At 33.0% G+C, this 22,172-nt stretch overlaps 1 protein-coding gene across 3 annotated transcripts in view; it reads right to left on the bottom strand.

The window, feature by feature from the left end:
• The window catches only part of LOC145667989 (uncharacterized), a 64,225-nt gene that overhangs the window by 27,692 nt on the left and 14,361 nt on the right, over positions 1-22,172 (bottom strand). For all 3 annotated transcript variants that reach the window (XM_081735434.1, XM_081735433.1, XM_081735432.1), the window contains exon 2: positions 16,001-16,529. In XM_081735434.1, coding sequence (XP_081591560.1) covers positions 16,001-16,455 — 455 coding nt within the window. In that variant the 5' untranslated portion in view covers positions 16,456-16,529. The remainder of the gene's footprint in view (positions 1-16,000; positions 16,530-22,172) is intronic.

Here is a 22,172-nt window from a genome sequence, read left to right as displayed (position 1 = left end):
GTTATTTTATTAATATTTAATTATATTTAGAGAGTACGCATAAGTGGATATATATTTACATTATGTTCTATGAAAGCAAATATGTTTCAAAAATGGTATAGTGAGTTCACGTAACTTACTTTTAACCCACTAAACAGTTTAATTTTTTATGAAAGTGGATTTTCTAAACTTGACTCTACTACTGATATTATAAACACATTAAATTTTTAAATGCTATTAAAAAAATATGTTGGGTAACTGCCAGAAGACACCTGTCCCACCATTTTCTCAACATTTGCGCATAAATATTTATATTCACAATATTTGCAAGATACTTTCCTATCTTTATAATTTTGCATGTAACATTGCCACACACGGCTTTTCTTCCTGCCCATTTCTCGAAATTTCATGCGTTAATTCACATGTAAAAGAAGTCCCAGTACCTCTTCAGAAATTCGAGTCAGAGAGAGGAGACAGACCGACGTCTATTAGTAACGGTGGTTCAGGGTTTATTAATAGTAGTTCATCTCTACTTCTACGTAATTCTACATTACTTTATAAAATGGATCTTTTTCACCATTTGTAAATTAGTACTTTGCTACATTTGGCTATTGCTCAACTTTGGGGGCCAGATTTTGCACCTAATTTTTTGCGATATTTTATTCTGATAGTTTCTTTATGGTTTCATACGTTAAATTACGTTACCAACATTAAATTCAGACAGCATCGACGAGCAAGCGTCACCGAGTGAAGGCGGGTTGGAGCTCCAGAGGGCACGTTGTTTTCTATTTTTGTTACCAACAATTCACTTTCTTATCTCACATATATCACTTTCACTTACCTTTACGGTTTGTACAAATTCCCTCTGCCCTAAAAAAATGTTCGATATTTTCTTAACTACTTGAGCACCACTACCAACTCATTTCTTCCGTAAATCATCCTACTTTTTGCTAGTTTTGCCCCCCAATACTAAACAATTACCCTATTTTTTAGTGTAAATGGAAATGGAACTTAAAAAAAATCACACTATTAGTTATATAAAGTACAGTCAAATAATTTGAAATTTTTAACCTCCAAATTCTTTAAAACCTAGAAGTAAATCATAATATATTAAAATAAAGTAATTAGTCATATGGTTCTTATCATTTGGAAGATAAAGTAAAGAAATGGAAATAGATTCCTTCCCGATAATTTATAGGCGAGAGAAAAAACTGGGAATATTCCCATATTTTATTTTCCTTCCCACCTGGAATATTCCCACTGCCCACTACTAGGCGCACAGAGTGCTTGGGAAGAGTTGGCCAGCTGAACACGAGAGTTAAAAAAGGAAATCATTTTAGAGAAATGAATTTTTGTTAATCACAATATATGAATCACTTTTATATTACGAATAGTATCTTTAAACGATACGCACTGAGTGTTAAGAGAGAGAGGGAGAGAGATAGAACTTTGATCATATTACAGAAAAACTGTTATGGTCGGGACGGTAATAATAATAAGACACATACGAATTATATAAAAAAATCATTAAAAATTATATTTGACACAAATTTCAAGAGAATAATAGCTTAGTAACATTTAAAACTACCAGTTCTTCTAAAATCTTTGTATCATGTTACATCACATCGAGAAACATTCGTTTAAAAAAGTAAAACATATCTGATTAGGATGAAATTATACTTCATCAAGTAAATGAAGACAAGTAAAAGGTGAGTAAGGAATGCAGTATATTCAAGAAGCGAAAAAGTAACATCCACGATACAGAAATTTCTCGTGTTGTCTCGGAAACTAGACGAGAAGTGTGTTCCAATAAGAGGTGAAAGGAGAAAGTTCAAGTTAGAGACAAGACGAGAAACGGCAATTCTAGTATAATCTTCGAGACGAGATAAGTCTCGTGGCAACGGTAGTTCACTGAAGTCTTATTTATCAGTGTTCTAGCATAACATGATTAGTGGTAAAAATTCATAAAATGCGAAACAATGAGGAACATTTATCAACATTTAAAGATACGTAAGTCATTACATAATATACTTTAATAAGTGGCTGATTTAGGGGGTAGACCGGGTAGACATGGGCCTACCCTAAAGTTTTGAAAAATGTATAAACGATGAAAGAGTAAATATATTTTCCACTATTCATATTAATGGTAGATAATTATTTAACAAATAGCATCAACCACTACTGTACATTAATCAATCAAATGTGTGCAATTATCCAAGAAGCGAGGGAGCGGCATCTGGTTCGGATTCCACGTTAATCAGTAGGTCCCGTCTCATTTAGCCTAGCTGCTAAAAGGGACGTTAAACTCAAATTCAACTCGAGCGAGGGAGCAGGCTTACCCAAAATGAAAATCCTACAGCTGCCCTAGACTTCAATGTTGATACTGCATATTGCACTCTTAGCGAATCTCTCGTGACGTGGAAGCATTCTAGATAAATTCTAGAGTTCTAGATAAAATTAAAATTAAAACCTGGACATAAATTTATAAAACGAGAGGAGAAATAATTCTTCGAGAATCGAAACGAGACGAAAATCCAACCATTAATTTAAGAGACGACACAAGATAACTTTATTACTCGTTCCGTCTCGTGAGCAACACTACGCAAAGGTACCGTTAATTAAGTAAGGAGAGAGAAGAGTGATTGCTCAATAGTACAACCTTCATACTCAATCCCAGGTACATTAGTGTTCCCCACTAGAAAGCTGAGAAATAAAAATTTCACGTCTCGTTAATGTTTGTAGTATTCTCGTGTCGGTTTTCGAAGAATTATTTCTTTTTCCTCTCGATTATCTAAGAAGTTTTTCCCTTCTCCTCTTGTCTCGTAAAGTACTTTTTGGTCTCGATTCAGAAGAAATAATCTGCTAACTTTTATGTTGCGTGATGCAAATTGAAGAGAGTACTACTAATCTGTTTTGAGATCAGCCACTGTAATTGATTATGTAATTGGGAGAGAGACGAAATCAAACAAAACAAAATGTGAATTTTAGCTTTCTTTTTCAGAACTGAGATTATATAAGACGTAGATGGTTTATCTACAGTTCAAGGTGGAATTCGAACCCGAGACCACATACAGAAATGTAAACCACTCACTCCCCATATCACTAGTTCACCCGCGAATTACTTATGAATTACTGTAATTAATTTGCAAACTACTGAGAATGGTGTTACTTTATTCAATCCGAGTAACTTACTAGTGGGTGGGGTATTCAAAATATCTTAAGTGACGGGGAAATTTGTTCCGTCTTTTCAGGATTTCGCACTTTTGCCATTGATGCACTAGACAAACTAAATTATTAAGAGGTGTATTGGTTTGCAACCCAAGTTAATCCATAAATACAGTCATAAGATTTCTGTGGTGAAAAGAGAATAAAAGAAGCAAATATTTATATGCATCTATTTCAATGTAGTGATTTATTGATCCCTTACTTAATATTATGATGATAACTCAATCTGAGTTAAATGTAAAATATTTCCGTTGCCTACTTAAAGAGAAGGCTACATTATATTACTATACATTGTTTCTGAATTATTGAATTCGAATTGAGATTTTTTTGTTTTGTTTTGAAATCCTACCTATTTTAAGGGTACTGAAAATCTGAAATTCTGTATTTGTATGTGAACAATGTTATAAGGAAATCACTTAATATTGTAGGAACGTAAAAACTAAATAATTAAATAAAAATAAATCAATCATTGTTTAAGATTACATCTTAGGAGTCATTGTTATAAACTATCAAAAAAAAAAGGAAAAAAAAAAAGAACTACAGGCTTACCTTACTAAATTTAACACGTGTAAATGAAGTCTTTACTGGGGATGATATTGCGGAGCCATTTTTCTCGTACATTGTCTTCAACTGGAAATTGAAATACACTCACTTTTGGACCCTTTGAGGAATTCAGTTACAATTAGGAAAACAAGTAATTGGCACTTTTGCTTCCAAATTATATTTATACGCACTTATAACAATTTACGTAACAACCACAAAAACAAAGCACTTCTAAGTGTGCGCGCTCACTGTTTCACCACTCGCTTTTAACTCACGTGAACAAGTGCCATCCCCCAACTCACAGAAGTTTGTCGTCTTTGTTTGTACCTACTCGTTGTGACGTCACGGCTGATCCTAAACGTAGCCCCAAGGCCTTCTCTTGAGACGGTTGTGACAATGAATGATATAATTATATAATTATTTTCCGAAACGGAAAGAGCTAAAATGATATGATATTGTAAGTGTCATATTATTTATTAATTTTATTTTAGTGGTGAAATGTTTTTCGGTTTCCATTGTATCTTGTTGTACAAGAATTGAATTTAATTCAGCAACGATTAGATTACTAAGGATTTAATTCTGTTGTAATTTGGTTGTAAGTAATAGTATGGGGAATTTGCTCTTTATTTCTCGTTATTTATAATGTGGTTTTATATTAAATGAAAGATGTGGGCTTAGAAGTAGCTTTCATTTATAATTTTGTTATAACTTATTTAAGATGCATGATTATATTTTATTACATTTAATTTATTATTGTACTTTCATCTTGAATTATCTTGGATAATTTATAATGGTGTTATTAGTACATTAGGGAGAATAAGTAAAGGAATTCGGCAATTTTTTTCTCCGTCTGTTTATCAAAAACTTGTCCATTTGTTATAATATAAGGTCTGACCTGCCCAATGAGGGTTTAAACGGCCGCGGTATCTTGACCGTGCGAAGGAAACATAATTATTAGTTCTTTAATTGTGGGCTTATATGAAAGGTTGAACAAATGGAAGACTGTCTTTATTCGTGATGATGAATTTTACTTTTGAGTGAAAGGCTTAAATGTTTTAAGAGGACGATAAGACCCTGTAGATCTTTATATTTAAGCAATAATTTTTATGATTGGAAATGAATATATTTATTGTTTAAGTATTGCGTTGGGGTAAAGAGAAAATAATTAAACTCTTTTTGTAGTGATTACTCTTTAGTATTTTTATGATCCTTTATTAGTGATTCTTAGACTAAGTTACCTCAAAGATAACAGCGTAATTCTTTTCGAGAGATTTTATCGACAAAAGAGATTGCGACCTCGATGTGGGATTAAGGTTTTATCTACGTGCAGATGCTTAGAATTATAGGTCTCTTCGACCTATAAAATCTTACATAATCTGAGTTCAGATCGGCGTGAGCCAGATCGGTTTCTATCCCTTACCTTAATATAGTATTTCAGTACGAAGGGACCAAGAACTAATATTTATTATTAAGGAATAAAAATAATTGATAATTACTTTGGGAGATAAGTGCATTAGATTTAGGATCCAGTAATGGATGTAGTGAATCCAGGTAATAGTGTATTATGATTACATTATAGGTGTTATTTCTTATTTGATTTTGATTATATGTGTTTTAATCGGAGTTGCATTTTTAACCTTATTAGAACGAAAAGTTCTAGGGTACATTCAGATCCGACGAGGGCCTAATAAGTTAGGTATTTGTGGTCTACATCAGCTTTTCCCGGATGCGATTAAATTATTTACTAAAGAACAAGTGTTTCCTACTATCTCTAATTACTATCCTTATTATTTAGCTCCTGTTTTTAATTTACTTTTATCTTTATTAGTGTGATTGAGTATTTTTTATTTAAGTATTATGTTGACTTTTCTTTAGGATTACTATTTTTTGTGCTGTACTAGAATAGGTGTGTATACTCTAATGATTGCTGGGTGGTTTTCTAATTCTTCATATTTTTTGTTAGATGTTCTACGGGCGGTGGTACAGACTATTTCTCTTGAAGTTAGTTTAGCTTTGATTTTACTATCTTTTGTATGTCTAGCTGAAAGATATAGATTATGAAACTTTGGCTACTTTCAGGAGGAGGTATGGCTTTTGGGGATTGCATTTCCTTTAGCAATAGTGTGATTTGCCTCTTGTTTAGCGCTGACGAATCGAACTCCTTTTGATTTTGCTGAAGGGGAATCAGAACTTGTTTCGGGATTTAATATTGAATGTAAAGCAATGGTGTTTGCTCTTATTTCTATGGCCGAATACACTAGTATTTTATTTATGAGTGTTTTGTTTAGTATTTTGTTTTTAGGATATGATATTTTTTCTATTTTTTGTAGGGTAGTATTTATTTCTTTTGGGTTTATTTGGGTGCGCGGTACTTTACCTCGGTTTCGTTATATGTTAAGTTAACATATCTTGCTTGAAAGTGTTTTCTAACACTTTCTCTTAATTATCTTTTATTTTAGGTGGTATGAAACTTCTTCTTATTTCTTTTTTAATTTAAGTGTATTAAATTGAGAATAAAGTTCTTAGAGCTTTGCTCTGTTGTATATTTTAAAATCATATGCTTATTCTCAGCCAAAGAGCTGGGTTTTGTTTAATAAAAGTCTCACAAGGTGGAGAGGTAAGGAACAAATAGGAAATAAGCAAAGTAGATAGCCGTAAGGATTTGGCCTGTTAAAATATAACGATCTTCTACTGGACGAACACAGATTCAAGTTAGGAGGATCACTGTGCAGACTATAATTCAGAACATAATTTGGTTGATAGGGTAGAATTGTAGGCCCCGTATTTTTCTGGTGTGGAAAATTGGCATAATTATTAAAATGAGGATTGAATTTACTAATGCAATAACTCCTCCTAGTTTATTAGGAATAGAGCGAAGAACAGCATAAGCGAATAGGAAGTATCATTCTGGTTGAATAGGCACGGAAGTAACTATAGGATTAGCTGAAGTAAAGTTTTCTGGGTCTCCGAGTATGTAGGGGTTTCAGAGGATAAGTAACATTAAGGTTATTATTATTATTATGAAACCAATAGCATCCTTTCTTGAGAAGTAAGGGTGAAAAGAGATCTTATCTTGATTTCTATTAAGACCTAGGCGGTTATTAGAACCTGTTAGATGGAGAAACAGGAGATGTACTATAGATGTGGCAGCTACGATGATGGGTAAAAAGAACTGAAAGGCGAAGAATCGATTTAAGGTGGTGTTATCTACAGCGAAACCTCCCCAATTCATTGTACTAGTATTGTTCCCAAATAAGGAATGGCTGAAAGTAAATTTGTAATGACTGTTGCCCCTCAGAAGGATGTTTGACCTCAAGGTAATACATACCCTACAAAAGCTGTTGCTATAACTAAAAGTTGCTGTTGCTATAACTAAGATAACAACTCCTACTCTTCAAGTATGAAGGTAAAGATAAGAACCATAATATATTCCTCAGCCGACGTGTAAAGGCAAATAAAGTAAAAGACGTGTAATGTACGTATGAGTCATCCGAAGTTTACATCTCGACAAATGTGAAATACCCTACTAAAAGCTAATTCGATTCTTGATACATAGTGTATGGCTAAAAATAATCCAGTAGCAATTTGAATAATTAATTATTGACAACAAGGGACCCAAAGTTTCATCAATATGAGATATTAAGTGGTGCAGGCAAATCGACTAGGGCGTTGTTAGCAATCTTAAGTAGGGGTGATGGAAGCGAATTGGTGTTGAGATATGCCTTAGAGGGTCGAAGAGAACCTTGGTATAAAGTATTTTTTACTACAGTAATAATTGTAATAAATAAGTATGTACCCAATATAATAGTATTTATTAAGATTGATGTTATGTAAAATTTCATACCGGAAATTTCTTAATAGTTGTATACGTGTGAGGGTCAAAAATTGAAATTATATTTGGGAGGAGCAGAGGGTCATTAATTCAGACGAAGAGTAAGAGGGGAGGAATTAAGAAAGTTAATAAAAAGAGACCAGGAGTTAAGGTGGATATTTCGTTTGAGGTTAGCCTTCTTACGTAGATGAGTAGAAGTAATATACCACCAAGGAAGACTACAAAGAGAACGTAAGAGAATCAAGGTGATTCTCTTATAGTTCAAATGATTAAACAGGTAGTTATAGTGTTAATAATGAGTATTAGTCCCATTGATAGTGGATGTGATATTTGAATTAAAATGGGTCTTAGAACTATTAAAATTGTAATAATATTTAGGTTATTTTAATTTCAAGAGATACCATATTACTTTCTTATTCCCTGCCTAGTTTATATGTTGAAAATTATTTTTGTGTATTATTTTTTACTTTTAGAGTTTGTGAAGGTAGCTTGGGCTTAACAGTTTTAGTATCCATTGTTCGGAATCACGGGAGCGATTATTTGAATTATTTAATTGTATTACGATGTTAAAATATTTAACATTTATGTTGCTTTCTTTATCCCCCTGGACTTTAATTTAAAATTATGATGAGTTGTTTAGTTATGTCTTATTAGAGTCTGTTTTTCTTTATAAGAAGAAATAGTATAGGACCAATCCCTTGAGAAGTGAGCTATTATTTATGAAGAGATAATTTGAGATATTCCTTAATGTTGTTCAGTTATTGCGTATTATATATTTTATGGAGAATGTGGCTGTAAGTTTAAATCTAATTTGATTTGTTATTAGCGTTGTAGGTATTTGATCGGTTAGATTAGTTTGTTTACGACAGATTGATGTAAAATTTTTGATTGCTTATTCTTCTGTTTCATATATGTGCTTAGTATTAATGGGATTAATGACAATGGGCTTATGAGGATTTAACGGTGCTCTTATGAATGTTTAGGAAGTCGAAGATTGTTAATTAATCGAGGGATAATATCTTTTATAACAAGCATAGCTCTATGATGGTTCTTGTTAAGAATTGCGAATATATCTGCACCACCTACATTAAATTTATTAGAAATTAGTTTGCAAAATAGAATTGTTGGCTTATCGTGGTTGAGTATGTTGGGCTTGGCCTTAGTTTCTTTTTACTTTGTGGAGAAAATTTTACTTTGTGGAACTAACGAAGGCTTACGGCCTTCAACCCGTTGTTTGACCTTTTTCAGTTTGTGTGATTAGATTTGTGTTTTTGAATGGTATGAATATTTTATTATTTATAATGGGTTTAAATTTTAGTTAATAGATATAGAATGTTATTGAATGAGAATGTTATTGAATGAATTGTTATAAATCTTTTATTTGATTGAATGTCGTTCATGTTTATAAGATTTGTGCTTTATATTTCTAGTATAATGATTTATTATAGTGAACAATATATAGCGGTATCTTCGGTATCTGAGCGGTATCTTCGGTATCTGAGCGGTATCTTAATCGGTTTATTATATTAGTACGAATATTTGTTCTTTCAATGGTGTTATTAATTATTTCACCTAATTTAATAAGAATTCTTCTCGGCTGTGATGGGTTAGCATTGGTATCATATTGTTATTTATTATGAGAATGTACGATTTTATACTGCCGGCATATTGACAGCTCTTTCTAATCGAGTTGGGTATGTAGCAATTTTACGAGCAATTGCTTGAATATTGAATTATGGTAGTTCAAATTATATGTTTTATTTACAGTTTTGAGTAATAATGAAATACTTATTTTTTTAGTTTAGTTATTTTAGCGGCAATAACAAAAAGAAAACTAATTCCCTTCTCTGCGTGACTACCAGCAGCAATAGCTGCCCCAACACGAGTATCTGCATTGGTTCATTCTTCTACACTTGTAACCGCCGGCGTTAATTTATTAATTCGTTTTAGAGATATTTTATTAAATGTTTATATAGGTGATGTATTACTATTACTATCAGGTTTAACAATATTTATAGCTGGCAATGGTGCGAACTATGAATATCATTTAAAGAAAATTATTGCATTATCTACATTAAGTCAGCACGGTTTTATAATAATAATTCTATCTATAGGGTTCCCTGTATTAGTTTTTTTTCACATACTCACACATGCACTGTTTAAGGCTTTACTTTTTTTCTGCTGGAGCGATTATCCATGGCGTAGGAGATACACAAGATATCCGTAGAATGGAAGCACTTGTAGGTCAAATGCCTCTTACTCTATCTTGCTTGAATGTATCTAATTTAGCATTATGTAGCATACCAATCTTACCTGGGTTTAATTCAAAGCATTTCATTTTGGAGGTTTCCTCTTTATCTTTAATTAATGTAGTTTTTCTTATTTTTTTTCTACACGCCTAACTGTATGTTATTCTGTTCATTTAAGATTTTAATTAACAGGTAGGTGGTTTGGTGGAGCTATTATTCATTCTATTAGAGATAATGAAGGGTGAATTATATGTCGGGGTATACGAGGATTAGTAGTAGTAGCAACCTTAAGGGGGCGACATTAAATTGGTTAATTTACCTCACTGTTAATTGTGTTGTTTTACCTTTACATCTAAAGATAAGTGCTTTGCTTGTTAGTGGAGTAAGTGTGTGAGTTGGAATTTTATTGGCTAGTTATTCTATTGCCCAATCTTTAGTATGTGCTAAATTTTATTTTAACCAGGGTTGGCAAAAACCATGGTTTTTATTGAAAAAAAAAAACGTTTTTTGGTTTAAGCCAGTTTTTTTTAACTAGGTTTTTTAGAAGAGTGAATAAAGATATGAATTATTTGAGTCCACTTGGGCACAGACTCATTTATGCATAAATATATACTAAAGATAATTCTCATTTCACTAAATGCCTCTCGTGGGGATTGTACGACCCCCGTCCACACACAAAAAGTACGGCATTTCGATGTGTTTATCAATAGTAAACATTATTGAAACGAAACAATATTTAGGATTTTTTGATTGCAATTACATAACAATAATAATAACTACAAGAAATCACAAAACAAATATTTATAAACTTATATATATATATATATATATATATATATATATATATATATATATATATATATATATATATATATATATATATATATATATATATATATATGAGTCGCTTTGGCATTTGTGCCGTATCGTCAGACCACTTTGAAAACGGAAAAATATCACCTAAGTGTATTGCATTTCCTTATATTTTCTTGGATTACATTAAGTTACGTTAGATTACGTTACATTAGGCGTGCACTGTTACATTAATACGGATCCATAGTATAAGTATTAGTAGTAGTAGAAGCAGGAGTAAGAGTATTAATATTAGTAGTAGGAACAAGTTAGAAGCCCGGCAGGGGTTGGTTGGGTTCTGTTCTCGACATGAATTGGGCAAATTAAAGACTTGCCATTTTTTTCTGTACATTTTACAATTTATGGATCCGTATAGTAAAACAAGTGTACCTCTCCGCGAAATAGTTCATCCACCTCCACATACAGTACCGCTAACAACATAAAAAACAATCAACAAATAAAACCACTGTCTTAACTTTTACTACTCCACTTACCTCCCTTTTACTCATTCTTTCTTACAGACTTAAATAAATTCTCCAACTGACTCGGTAAATTTCCTACAATTGATCCGGCGATACGGCACTTAGCCCGTTGCTTTTGTAGTATAATCTTTTTGAGTAACGAATGGGGAATTTAGGTCTGAATATAATGGGAATAATATACGGGAGTGAAACGTGATAACCCAAAAATGTGTGTTCATCAAGATTTTACAAACACTTAATCTTTTACGAGAATTTTTCGTTTTTTGGTATAAACCATTCTTTTAAAAAACCAGCTGGTTTAAAACAAGATTTAAACCATGTTTTAAACCACCTTGGTTTAAACCAGCTTACCCTCATTTTTAACTCTACAATAACAGGAAGCGTATGATTTTTACCTTATCTTTCAACAAATTATATTATGAAATTACCTCTGCAGGCAGGCGGGGCATATTACAATAATATTGATCAAGGTTGAAGTAAATATGTTGGAGCCCAGGGCATATTTTTTTTATTTAAAACATATCAATTATTTTTATAAAAAAAATTATATTTCTTTATTTCCTTATGCTCGTTTATTCACATAATTTATATTGAACGCATAGTATTGAAGATACTAAGAAGAAGTATATTCTCTGAATACGCCTTGAGAAGAGCACTCCTTTTTACCCCGAAAAGGTAATGTAATGTTGTTATACTAAGGGAGCTATGACTATGTGATGTTAAGATATGTTAACGGTCTAATGCGCTAAAGACAGAAGTTAGCAGCTTTTTCTTGAATATTCACATCTTTTTGGTTGGGGAAGCTGAAGTCCCATTAATATCATTAACAGCGAAATCCCTCGTTTTTGCTTCAACTAAGTAAATAGGGGTCAAGAGGACCAAACGTTCAGCTCGAAAGTGAGTCAAATTTTTGCTTCCTATCTAAGATAAGTTGATAACAACACCTTTCGGATGCAACCCAAATACTATATTTAACTATTATCCCTGTTGCTTAGTCAGTTCATGTTACAGATCCTTGGTTTCATTCATGGTAAAGGACTATGAGAAGGATTACTAAGAATGCGAGTCTAACGAGGGATCATGATGTGCGCTGGTAGTGTTAATAGTGATTATTATTGGTAAAAGAAGGGAAATTTCTACATCAAAGATGAGGAAGATTAATGCAATGAGAAAGAATCGTAAAGAGAAAGGGAAGCGTGTTCAGGATTTACGGTCAAACACACACTCAAAGGGACAACTTTTTTCTTGGTCATTAATAGATTTTTTTGAAAGGAGGGTTGAAATAGCTATGACAACTAGACAGATGGTAATAGTTAATAGAGCAGTTGTTGGAATTGTGTTGATTACAATTTCATTTAGATGATCATTTTGATTGGAAGTCAAATATACTTTATATATTAAATAGGCTAACCGATTTATCAATAAGTAGAAAAATAAAGGAATAATCGTACTACGTCTACGAAGTGTCAACATCAGGCAGCGGCATCAAATCCAAAGTGGTGTGTACAGGGAGTAATGTGAAGGTAGATGACGTAAAAGGCAAGTGGCTAGGAATGTAGAGCCAATGATAACATGTACGCCATGAAAGTCTGTTGCTATAAAGAATGTTGACCCCTAAACGGAATCTGCACTGGTGAATGGGGCTTCAAAGTAATTATATGCTTGTAGGGCCGTAAAATACAATCCTAGGAGGATTGTAAATAGTAGACCTTGTGTGATTAGCTTCTATTAATCTGTGATCAGCTAATGTTACAGCGACTTCTGAGGCCAGGAGAATTGCGGTATTAGCAAGGCGAATATGTATAGGATTAAATGGATTAATTCCTGCAGGTGGCCAGAAGGAACCAATTTCTAACTTTGGTGCCAGTCTACTATGAAAAAAGGCTCAGAAGAATGAAATGAAGAAGAATACTTCAGAGAATATGAATAAGATTATGCCTCATCGAATACCTAATGTTACTATAATATTGTGCAATCCTTCATATGTTCCTTCTCGGGTCACATCTCGTCATCATTGAATTATAGTTAGTATTATTATTAGTATACCAAGCAAGAATAAGAGGGGTCATATTGAGGGAATCATTTAGTGAGGCCTGCAGTTGTAATTGAGGCACGCAAAGCTTCAGTAAGTAGTCAGGGGCTTTGGTCAATTAGGTGGTAAGGTTGATTTTGTATTGCTGACATAAGTAACTTCTCTTGAATATACTGTTACTAAAACGGCGAATACGTAGGATTGGATTACTGCGACAACGGATTCTAGTATTAGTAAGGTAATTTGACCAATTATTATAGTGAGACTGTAGAGAGATCTGAGATCTATTGTCGGTCGTATATTATATGGTTCTGATAATAGGTTAAGGTGTAGGTTCACGTGTCAGATACCCTCGCTACTCAACCGGGAGCGACTCGAATCTTCGTTAGACTAATTCATTGCGTTTACAGAAGGACAGTTTCTCTCAATTAATCACATACGTTGGGACATTGTCTCATTACGCGCATGCGCAACAGATATTCAAACGAGTTTTACCAACATTATCAGATTTGTTTTGCGCATGTATTTATCATACTAATATCGGAAAAGTATTTTTGACTTAATCGGAAAAAGACGAAGAATTCTTTAAACATGCAAGTGCTTCTGATATTTAAGTGTCCTTAGTAGTAATTTAAAATGACATACTTTTGCGTTTCCTGTGAAAGATGCTGTGCAATGACCAGGATGGCAAACACTATGTTTCTTATTGAAAAAAAAACGCGGATTTTTGGCTTAAACCCGGTTTTTGGTTTAAGTAATTTGCTCTATGTATTTATATCACATATGCAGAGAAATAAGTTTCTGTCACCATGGTGTTACTATGCAACAACCGGGTAATGCTGGAAGGAGTCACAAACTTGAAGCAGAATCCAAACTGCTTCTTAGCTTACATCTTAGTGAAATTTTCCAGCATTTAAACCCGAAACCGGGAATAACTAGCCACAAATTCGATATGTCTGGCGATTCACTCACGAAGGACTTCTGATAAAAATACGTTGTACTGATCTTAACAAACTTGTCAATATAATTATCAAGTCATTTCACGAGTACAGAATGATAAAGAATTCCACAAACGAAAACATTATACAGAATTACATATTGACAATTTTAAAGTACTGCAGAGCACAGGACTTATTTAGTCGAAGTTTGTAAACTACGACTTTTATTAGTCGAAGTTAAAGAAATACGACTTAATTTGCATATCAGTAAGAAGTGTGAATAAAGATACGAATTATTTGAGTCCACTTTGGATCTGATCCATTTACACATAAAAAAAATGACGAAAATACTTTTGATTTTAATAAATGCCTCTCGTGGGGTTTGTATGATCCTCTTCCCCAAAAGTACGGCATTTCGATGTATTTTATCAATAGTAAATATTATTAAAACGGAACAATATGTAGAATGTTCCTTTCATTGCAGTTGCATAACAGAAATAAAAAAACTCCAAAAAATCACAAAAGACACATTCATAAACCTATACAAAAAGGGTGTTTTTGTATTACAATCTCTTTGACTAATGAATGGGGAATTTATGTCTGAATATACGAATAATATAGGACAATGAATCGTGATAACCCACAAATGTGTATTCATCAAGACTTTACAATCCCTTAAACTTTTACATATATTTTTCGTTTTTTGGTTTAAACCAGTTGGTTTTTTGAAAAACAAAGCAGCTGGTTTAAACCAAGGTTTAAATAATCTTGGTTTAAACCAGCCAACCCCGGTAATTACTATCAGTAAAAGTGAAGAATCAAGTTGGAGAATTACAAACGAAACAGCAACGAAGAAAAATTTGCAAGACATCTATTAGCTCATGTTCCACCATACATTCACTGTTTAGCTTTATTACTGAAGAAGTATGCAAACTTACTGATAAACTATAATGCACTTCACTGTTGGTTTGGTTTGTATGTGTGACGTAAATATTGGTCAAATAACGGGGATCACGGTGAGTGTCTTACACAGAGATGTTTCCAATTATTTTGTCTTACTTGTTGCTGTACATATCAACAACATTCTCGCACCCAGTTCCACAAACTCAGTCATATATCTTGTGGCTTTTTCTTTTCAGAAATCTGGATCAAAATCACCACATTTTTGCCTTGAACTTCCTATCTAACAAGAAAAAACTTTTTTTCCTTACTTTCGTTTTCGGTTAGTGCTGACTAACTAAGAATTGTGATACTTATGAAGAGAGAAGTTTTTGCTTCAGCTCAAATATTTGGCCTCAAGAAATTTCAAACATTTTTCTTGCAGGATGAAAAGAAATTTATCTAATAACAAGCATATACAGTAAGTACATGGTAACGAGTCCAGCCCAGTAACATCACAAATATCGGTGTAAAAGTATTACTGCTACTAGAAGCGGTGCAAACTCATACGATGAAACCCGCCATGATGGTGCCAAACCTCCTATTGCACTTATTATTTCAGAATACTGTTATTAAGTAGTCTTTGGACTTGACAGCTATTTATATCTTGTTTAAATTAATGCTGAGCGATCGTTTTACGTGCAAGCACATGTTTATAAGAAGAATTGTTCTTTACATTACTCAAAAGCTTGTGACTAATCCGAACACTCAAGGCTGGAGCAAGGGGGGGGGGGGGTTGATATAAATGTACCGCTACGTTAGAATACTTTCTTCATGGCTACTCATTACGTTGTTTTCCTTTATGTGTTCAAATATTTGCAATTCCAATAACTCAGTTTAAGGTAAACGATAAACTTATATTTACCCTATTATTGCAGCTGTTGAAAAAATATTTATACAAGATATTTTTGAAAAAAAAAAATACGTACCTGTGGGTCTGAGCATTGCTACCTGCTTCTCGATTATTTCCTTGAACGTCCTTTTCGTTATTCTTTTTACTTCCAATGGTGGCAGATTCTTCCGTATTGTGTGTACAATCGGCGGATATTGGCTTTATATTATTGTGAAAACGTTTGTCATTTATATCAGCTGTTGAGAAACGCTTGACCAAACATATTGCTTTCGAAGCTAGTTTCCAATCTGATACTGTTTCATCCTCATTAGTTTCTGATGCGATGTTCTCTCCTTCAGCCGCATTCTTTTCTTCCTTAGTATCTGAACGTATTATTAGGGGATCTTTAAGATCCTTAGTGCTACTAGTACACAGTTTATAATTAGATTCTTCAGATGTCTCGATCTCTGCTTTCATTTCAACTTTAACAGGAACATTTTCTGCCTTGATTTCAACTTTATTACAAGCAAGGTCGAAACAACGCAAAGCCATTTTCCTAACAGAAAAGTGTTCAAATTACAGATTTGAAATCTTCAGCATTTCATGTTCAAGCGAAACAAACAAATCTGAAAGGAATAAGAAAAATATAATTCCTTTTAACTAAATATTCAAGCTGACCTGGGGAAGAAAATATCAAGTGCAACTTCTTCTGAAATTCAGGTAATGGGTGAAATGCTTTGACATTAGACAAGGATAGTAAAAGATATTGGAACCAGTATTTTAAATGTCGAAATTTTCTTACTTGTGATACTAAAATACTGATATAAACGAATCCCAAAAATACAGAACCATACCGAAAAATCGAAATACTCATACTGTAAACACATCCATGCAATATATTACAAAATTGCCATTTTGATATACCTAAGTACATTTTATCAAAGTAGGATTCTTCGTATTTTGTTTTTAAATAATGTTACAAGTTCACAACGTACGTTCAGTGTTGTATAAGGAGAGAAAGCGCCAAAGCCAAGATTTCCTCTGCTACATTACTTATTTTAATTTCATAAATAAAATGTAATAAGTAATGTTATACCAATTTTCCACTTAAATAGGGATAACATTTCCAAGGCGGAGTGCAATATTTTAAAGAAAGATTTACTCGTTCCTCCCAGCATTTGGCCTTTACTTAAATACACATAGCGCTACCAATTTCTAGTTAAATTTATTTTGTGGTCGTTGCTGCGTATTTTAATTTGCTGGGCTTGCTTTTATATTTTGTTGTATTGAGGTTTAGCGTCCATTTTAGTACCAATGTTATATGCAAGAAGGACCTACTGGCTAACGTTGGAAATGAACCGATCTCTCACACACAAGGCGCATAGGCTAACCGCAGAGCATCTAGACAGTTATATAAGGGAGTAATGGAGGATATACCTACTTAATGTTTGATAGATCAGCACATATGTACCTTGAACTTACGAGAGATCAAACGTATCACTAGCAACATACGGTACATTTGACTGAAATATTTTATAAGATATCCGCTCTCATGGTATTTTTGTTTTACGGTATAATGATGTTTTTCGATATTTAAAAGATCAAAATCAATATCACAAAATTTTAACTGTGAACAGTTCTATCGACATATATGTTAACGACAAATTATTTCTTTTGTAAATTAAGGTAAAATAAAAGGGTGAGAGAACTAGTTTGTCTTTCTATTAAAAAAAAATTAAAATTAAACGCCTTCTCATATTATGCCGATTTTTCAGGACCTAAATAGTTATTTTTTTACTTAATAGCAGAAAATATATATATATATATATATATATATATATATATATATATATATATATATTAATTTACAAATGAACAATAGTGTATAATTTTCTCAATCTTTTATAAAAATTGGCTTGAGTCAAACGTGACTATAGGTATTTATATCATAGTTGCCAAACAACCTCCTCCTAAACTGTCAAAGGAGTTTCTTCTACGACACTGAATCTCCTCTCCTGGGATTCCGCCTTGGAGAATTACGAAATTCTCTCGGAGTATTTTACCGATAGGACTCAACTAGGTTAACCAGTGCTTTCGTAGTAATACTTTCCCTCTCCGAAATGAAATCATCTCAACTCATCTCTCCTACAGTTAGTTAAACGAACCGTATATTAATATTGTGGGTGCTAATCACATTTACATAAAGAGTAACCAACTTACGTAGACTGTGATAATCTATAAAGACGTGTTTCAAATCAAAATTTATATTGTTTTACTTCATACTTTTACGAAGTTAGGAATCTTGGATTATACCCTGGGATACATAAAAAAAATTTAGTTACTAGGCGATGTGCAAATGTATTTGTGTTCGTTATTTTTCATACATTAAATGTGTGTTGCGATTTATCTAAAAGGCACAAGTCATTAAATTATAAACACAAAAGTAAAAGAAACAACAATAATGTAAATTACATACTCTAGGTTAACAATGATGCTTTACATTCTCCATCATTATACCTTATTTTTTGCATGATATCATTATTAAAAATAAAGCTTCAGTACGTAATTATTACTTGCAGTGTAAGTAGAAATCTTAGCAATATATCTAACGCTAAAAACAAGTGACGATACTATTTTTGTATACATAATGTGAAATTTTATGCAGTTAGCAATTCATGTATCCCTCTACCTAGTAAAAGAATTGATGTTATATATTAATTTAGCAAGAGGGTACTGAGTATTTATATGTTTGGGAAGTTTGTTCTCAAGTATAATACCCTCGTATTTACACCCTTTTTCATATAATATAGTTGTTTGTTCTGTACAGAATTTTTTGTTTGTTTCTTGTATCATGATTACGTTGTTCTTCGATCCGATGTCTAAGTGTCTCTTTACAAGTATCAGTAAATTTAAGATATACAAACAGGGTAGTGGAAATATAGGAAGTTTTTTTTTTTTTTAAAAAAAATTAAATATTGGCTTGCAGCGATCTTTTGGTTTAGTAGTTGCCATGATTCTTATTATTTTTTCTATATTGCAAAAAATATTTTGGCTTTGTGCGCATTTCCCTAAAATATAATGCTATATGTTTAACTCGATTTGAATAACCTAAAGTAAAATGTTTTTAAAGCAGAATGTTTTAATATGGTCTTAACTACTTTAATTGAGAAATAAATCTGGTTTAATATTTTACTAACCTTATTTATATGCACATCCCAGGAGAGATTTTTACCTATCCACGTTACTAAGATCCCGGTTGAATTAACATAGTGCCATGAATAGTCGACCGCGTATGAGTCCCCTAGACGAATCGTACTTGTGAGATACATCAAATTTCTCCTTGACAGTGCAACGTATAAAGCTTCCAAGTGATCCCTTAGGTACGGTTAACACCGAGGGCTGGTTAGTCTAGCCACATATTGCGAGAGGCTAAAATTTTGTCATGAAAAACACGAAAGTAAAATTACAAAGCTAAATTTTACTGTGATAATGAATTAACATCGAAAGTAGCAACTGCATAGATAAAATGTATGCCGTATCGAGAAAACGGAATAATTATTTGGAAATTTGTTTTTGAAATATAAAAACGTGGGGGAGAAATAAACGGTGTAGATTAGGAATACAGTTCTTTTTTTCTTTTAATTTTCAGGTAAATTCGGTTAAATCATACAAAGTAATAAGAAAGATATGTAAGTACTAAACCTGTGAAGCTGTAGTTTTTCAATAGAAATCCCACCAGAAATAATTTTTTTTGTACTGTGCCCTTTTTTTTCCAAAATCAGCTCTATTATTTTGAGAACGTATTTTCTAAACAATTTCCCAATAAGATTAATCTTAAGACGGCATAAAAATTATGTCTCTAAATAATTATATTCTGTTGGGTAAATGCCTGCAAACAGCGTGTACCTTCACATCTACTTATTCCTAGAATGTCATGAACCAAGTGCGTACAATTTTATAAGATTCATGCATAATTAGCTACATATAGTGAAAGCCACACTTCTCAAAAATACGCATCAAACATTGCAAGCTGCTCACTGCTAGTTATTTTTGTATCTATTACGGTATATGCCAATTTGAAGCTTAGGGTTATAGTCGAGGTGAGTCCACAGGGAACAAGCGAATTTACGATGGTGTGCAGAATTAGTACGAAAAATACGCATTATGTCTAGCAGGTGTTCACTGCAAAGTAGCTTTGCATAATATTATAATAATTATGAATCACACATTTCAACGCCACTTTTATAATCAGATTACTTACATGAATAACGAATGTACTTTGAGCAATTGCAGTGCAAATGAGGAGGTTAATGTTTACCACACTTGTCATTCTTTATACACACATCTGTAAACAGGCAGCTTAAGCGGACATAACCACGCGCGATCCCTCGAATTGTGCCCTGCCAGGAATCGGAATAAAAACCAACTAAGATTCTATTGGCCACTAAGCAGATTCCGGCGCGGTTTTCGCACTGTTTGTATTTAAAACATATAAGTTTGCAAACATATCACAAATGTATTCGAAGCTGGTGAGCAGGTAAGAAACTAAGAGTGCACAAGACGTTAGAAAGTCGTAGGTGGAAAAATGGATATTAAAATAACATTTTTACGATGATATATGTACAACTGTGTAATAAATTTTCTCCATCAGTGAGGATTAGAGAAAGTTGTTTTCTGGTGGTGGAAAATTTAATATCCTTGAGATGAAATGTATTAATAACGAAAATACTGGAGATCCACATTGAGCACAATAGCATATATGATCTCGAGGGAATTTGGGGAAAAATTCCGCACGGCCGCCATGGCTCTTGGGGAGAACCCCACTTAGCCGACCCTTGATATAACCATTGGCCCTCGTAATTCTTAAGCTAATCGACAATTTAATCTAAGATATACTACCAGTATTGTAACACCAAGTATCACTCGCTTATCTATTTTTTTAGATAGGATATATTAGTCTAGTTTTCAATGTAGTACTCAATATTTCTACTAGTGGAAGCGAAATATACTACAATCTCCTTTCAAGGAACGGTATATAATTTTAAATTGACTGCCATCAAAATATGTCGATTAAATAAACTCAATAACATATTGAAAAATTTGGTTTGCACGAAGCATATGCATTTATGCAACAGGAGCTGCTGGCAAAGAATACTTTGAAACATGCAAAGTCATCCGGTGAACTTACGGGGAAGTTGTGGGCTTGTTTAACCCTGCGTGAGATTTCTGTAAAACAAATTATCAAGTGTGCCATACGTAGCCCTTAGGTAGTTCGCAAAATAACTATGCATACGGCCTATAGTCCATTTCATTATTTTCAATCAAAATATTCACAGGCTGTGCACAATTGTTCTGCACGCAAGTGGGGAAAATTTATTTTGTCTTCTCAATTTTTATTTTAGGCTTATTTTCTTGAATCCAATCAGATAAGTTAGAAAGGATTTCATTTGCACTACCTTTAGCATCCTCATTTGCTCTCTCTCTTACTATAGCATTAGCATCATCTACATACAGGAATAGCTCTGCTGGAGCAATATTAGTTGGTAGGTCGTTAATATTTATCAAAAATACCTGCCCTAGTACGGATTTTTGTGGCACTCTACATGATATTCCTTGTTTCTCCTACATTTGGTATGTAGTTTGGTTCGTATCCCTCTGTTACTGTATGTGATTTCTACTACTTGCTACCTGTTTTCGAACTACGATTTAGGGTCATATGCATAGCTATTCTGCGGGCTACTTACGGCCACGTACGGCATGCTTCATAATATGCGTTGCAGAGTCCGCAACTTCCTCGTAAGTCAAGCGGATGGCAGCGAGAGCTTTAAAGTACTTCTTACTAGCATCTAGCAGTGTGTTTTCCTATAGAAGATGGATGTGCTTAGAACAAAAGGTATATTTTATAATAATTTTGAAGATTTTATTGACTTCTCTGAACAAGCGAACGAAATGTCTAAAAGATATGTCACGTCGAGAATGTTATATTTCCACTAGTACATCGATTGAGTACAAGACATGAAATGCAACTGCTATATACTCCAATTCCAGAGTACTGATAAATACCAGGTGAGTGTTAAGACCATTTTCTAAAAATATTCACAATATTGTGCAGCAATCATGCAGAAACTTACGATCATTGTTAGACCAATATTACTGTTTATCAATGAAAATAAGTTTTCAATACCTTTACATTGTACTATATCATTTCTGGTTAGCAGTTAAGTATTTGTAAACTTTAAAGGAAAGATATATTTGCGAAGTGATTACAA

This window comes from Thermobia domestica, chromosome 13, assembly GCF_964235325.1.
Source record: "Thermobia domestica chromosome 13, izTheDome1.hap1.1, whole genome shotgun sequence".
Classification (NCBI taxonomy): domain Eukaryota; kingdom Metazoa; phylum Arthropoda; class Insecta; order Zygentoma; family Lepismatidae; genus Thermobia; species Thermobia domestica.
Note: the sequence above shows the minus strand (reverse complement) of the source record. Positions and strands in the feature narration are given on the sequence as shown.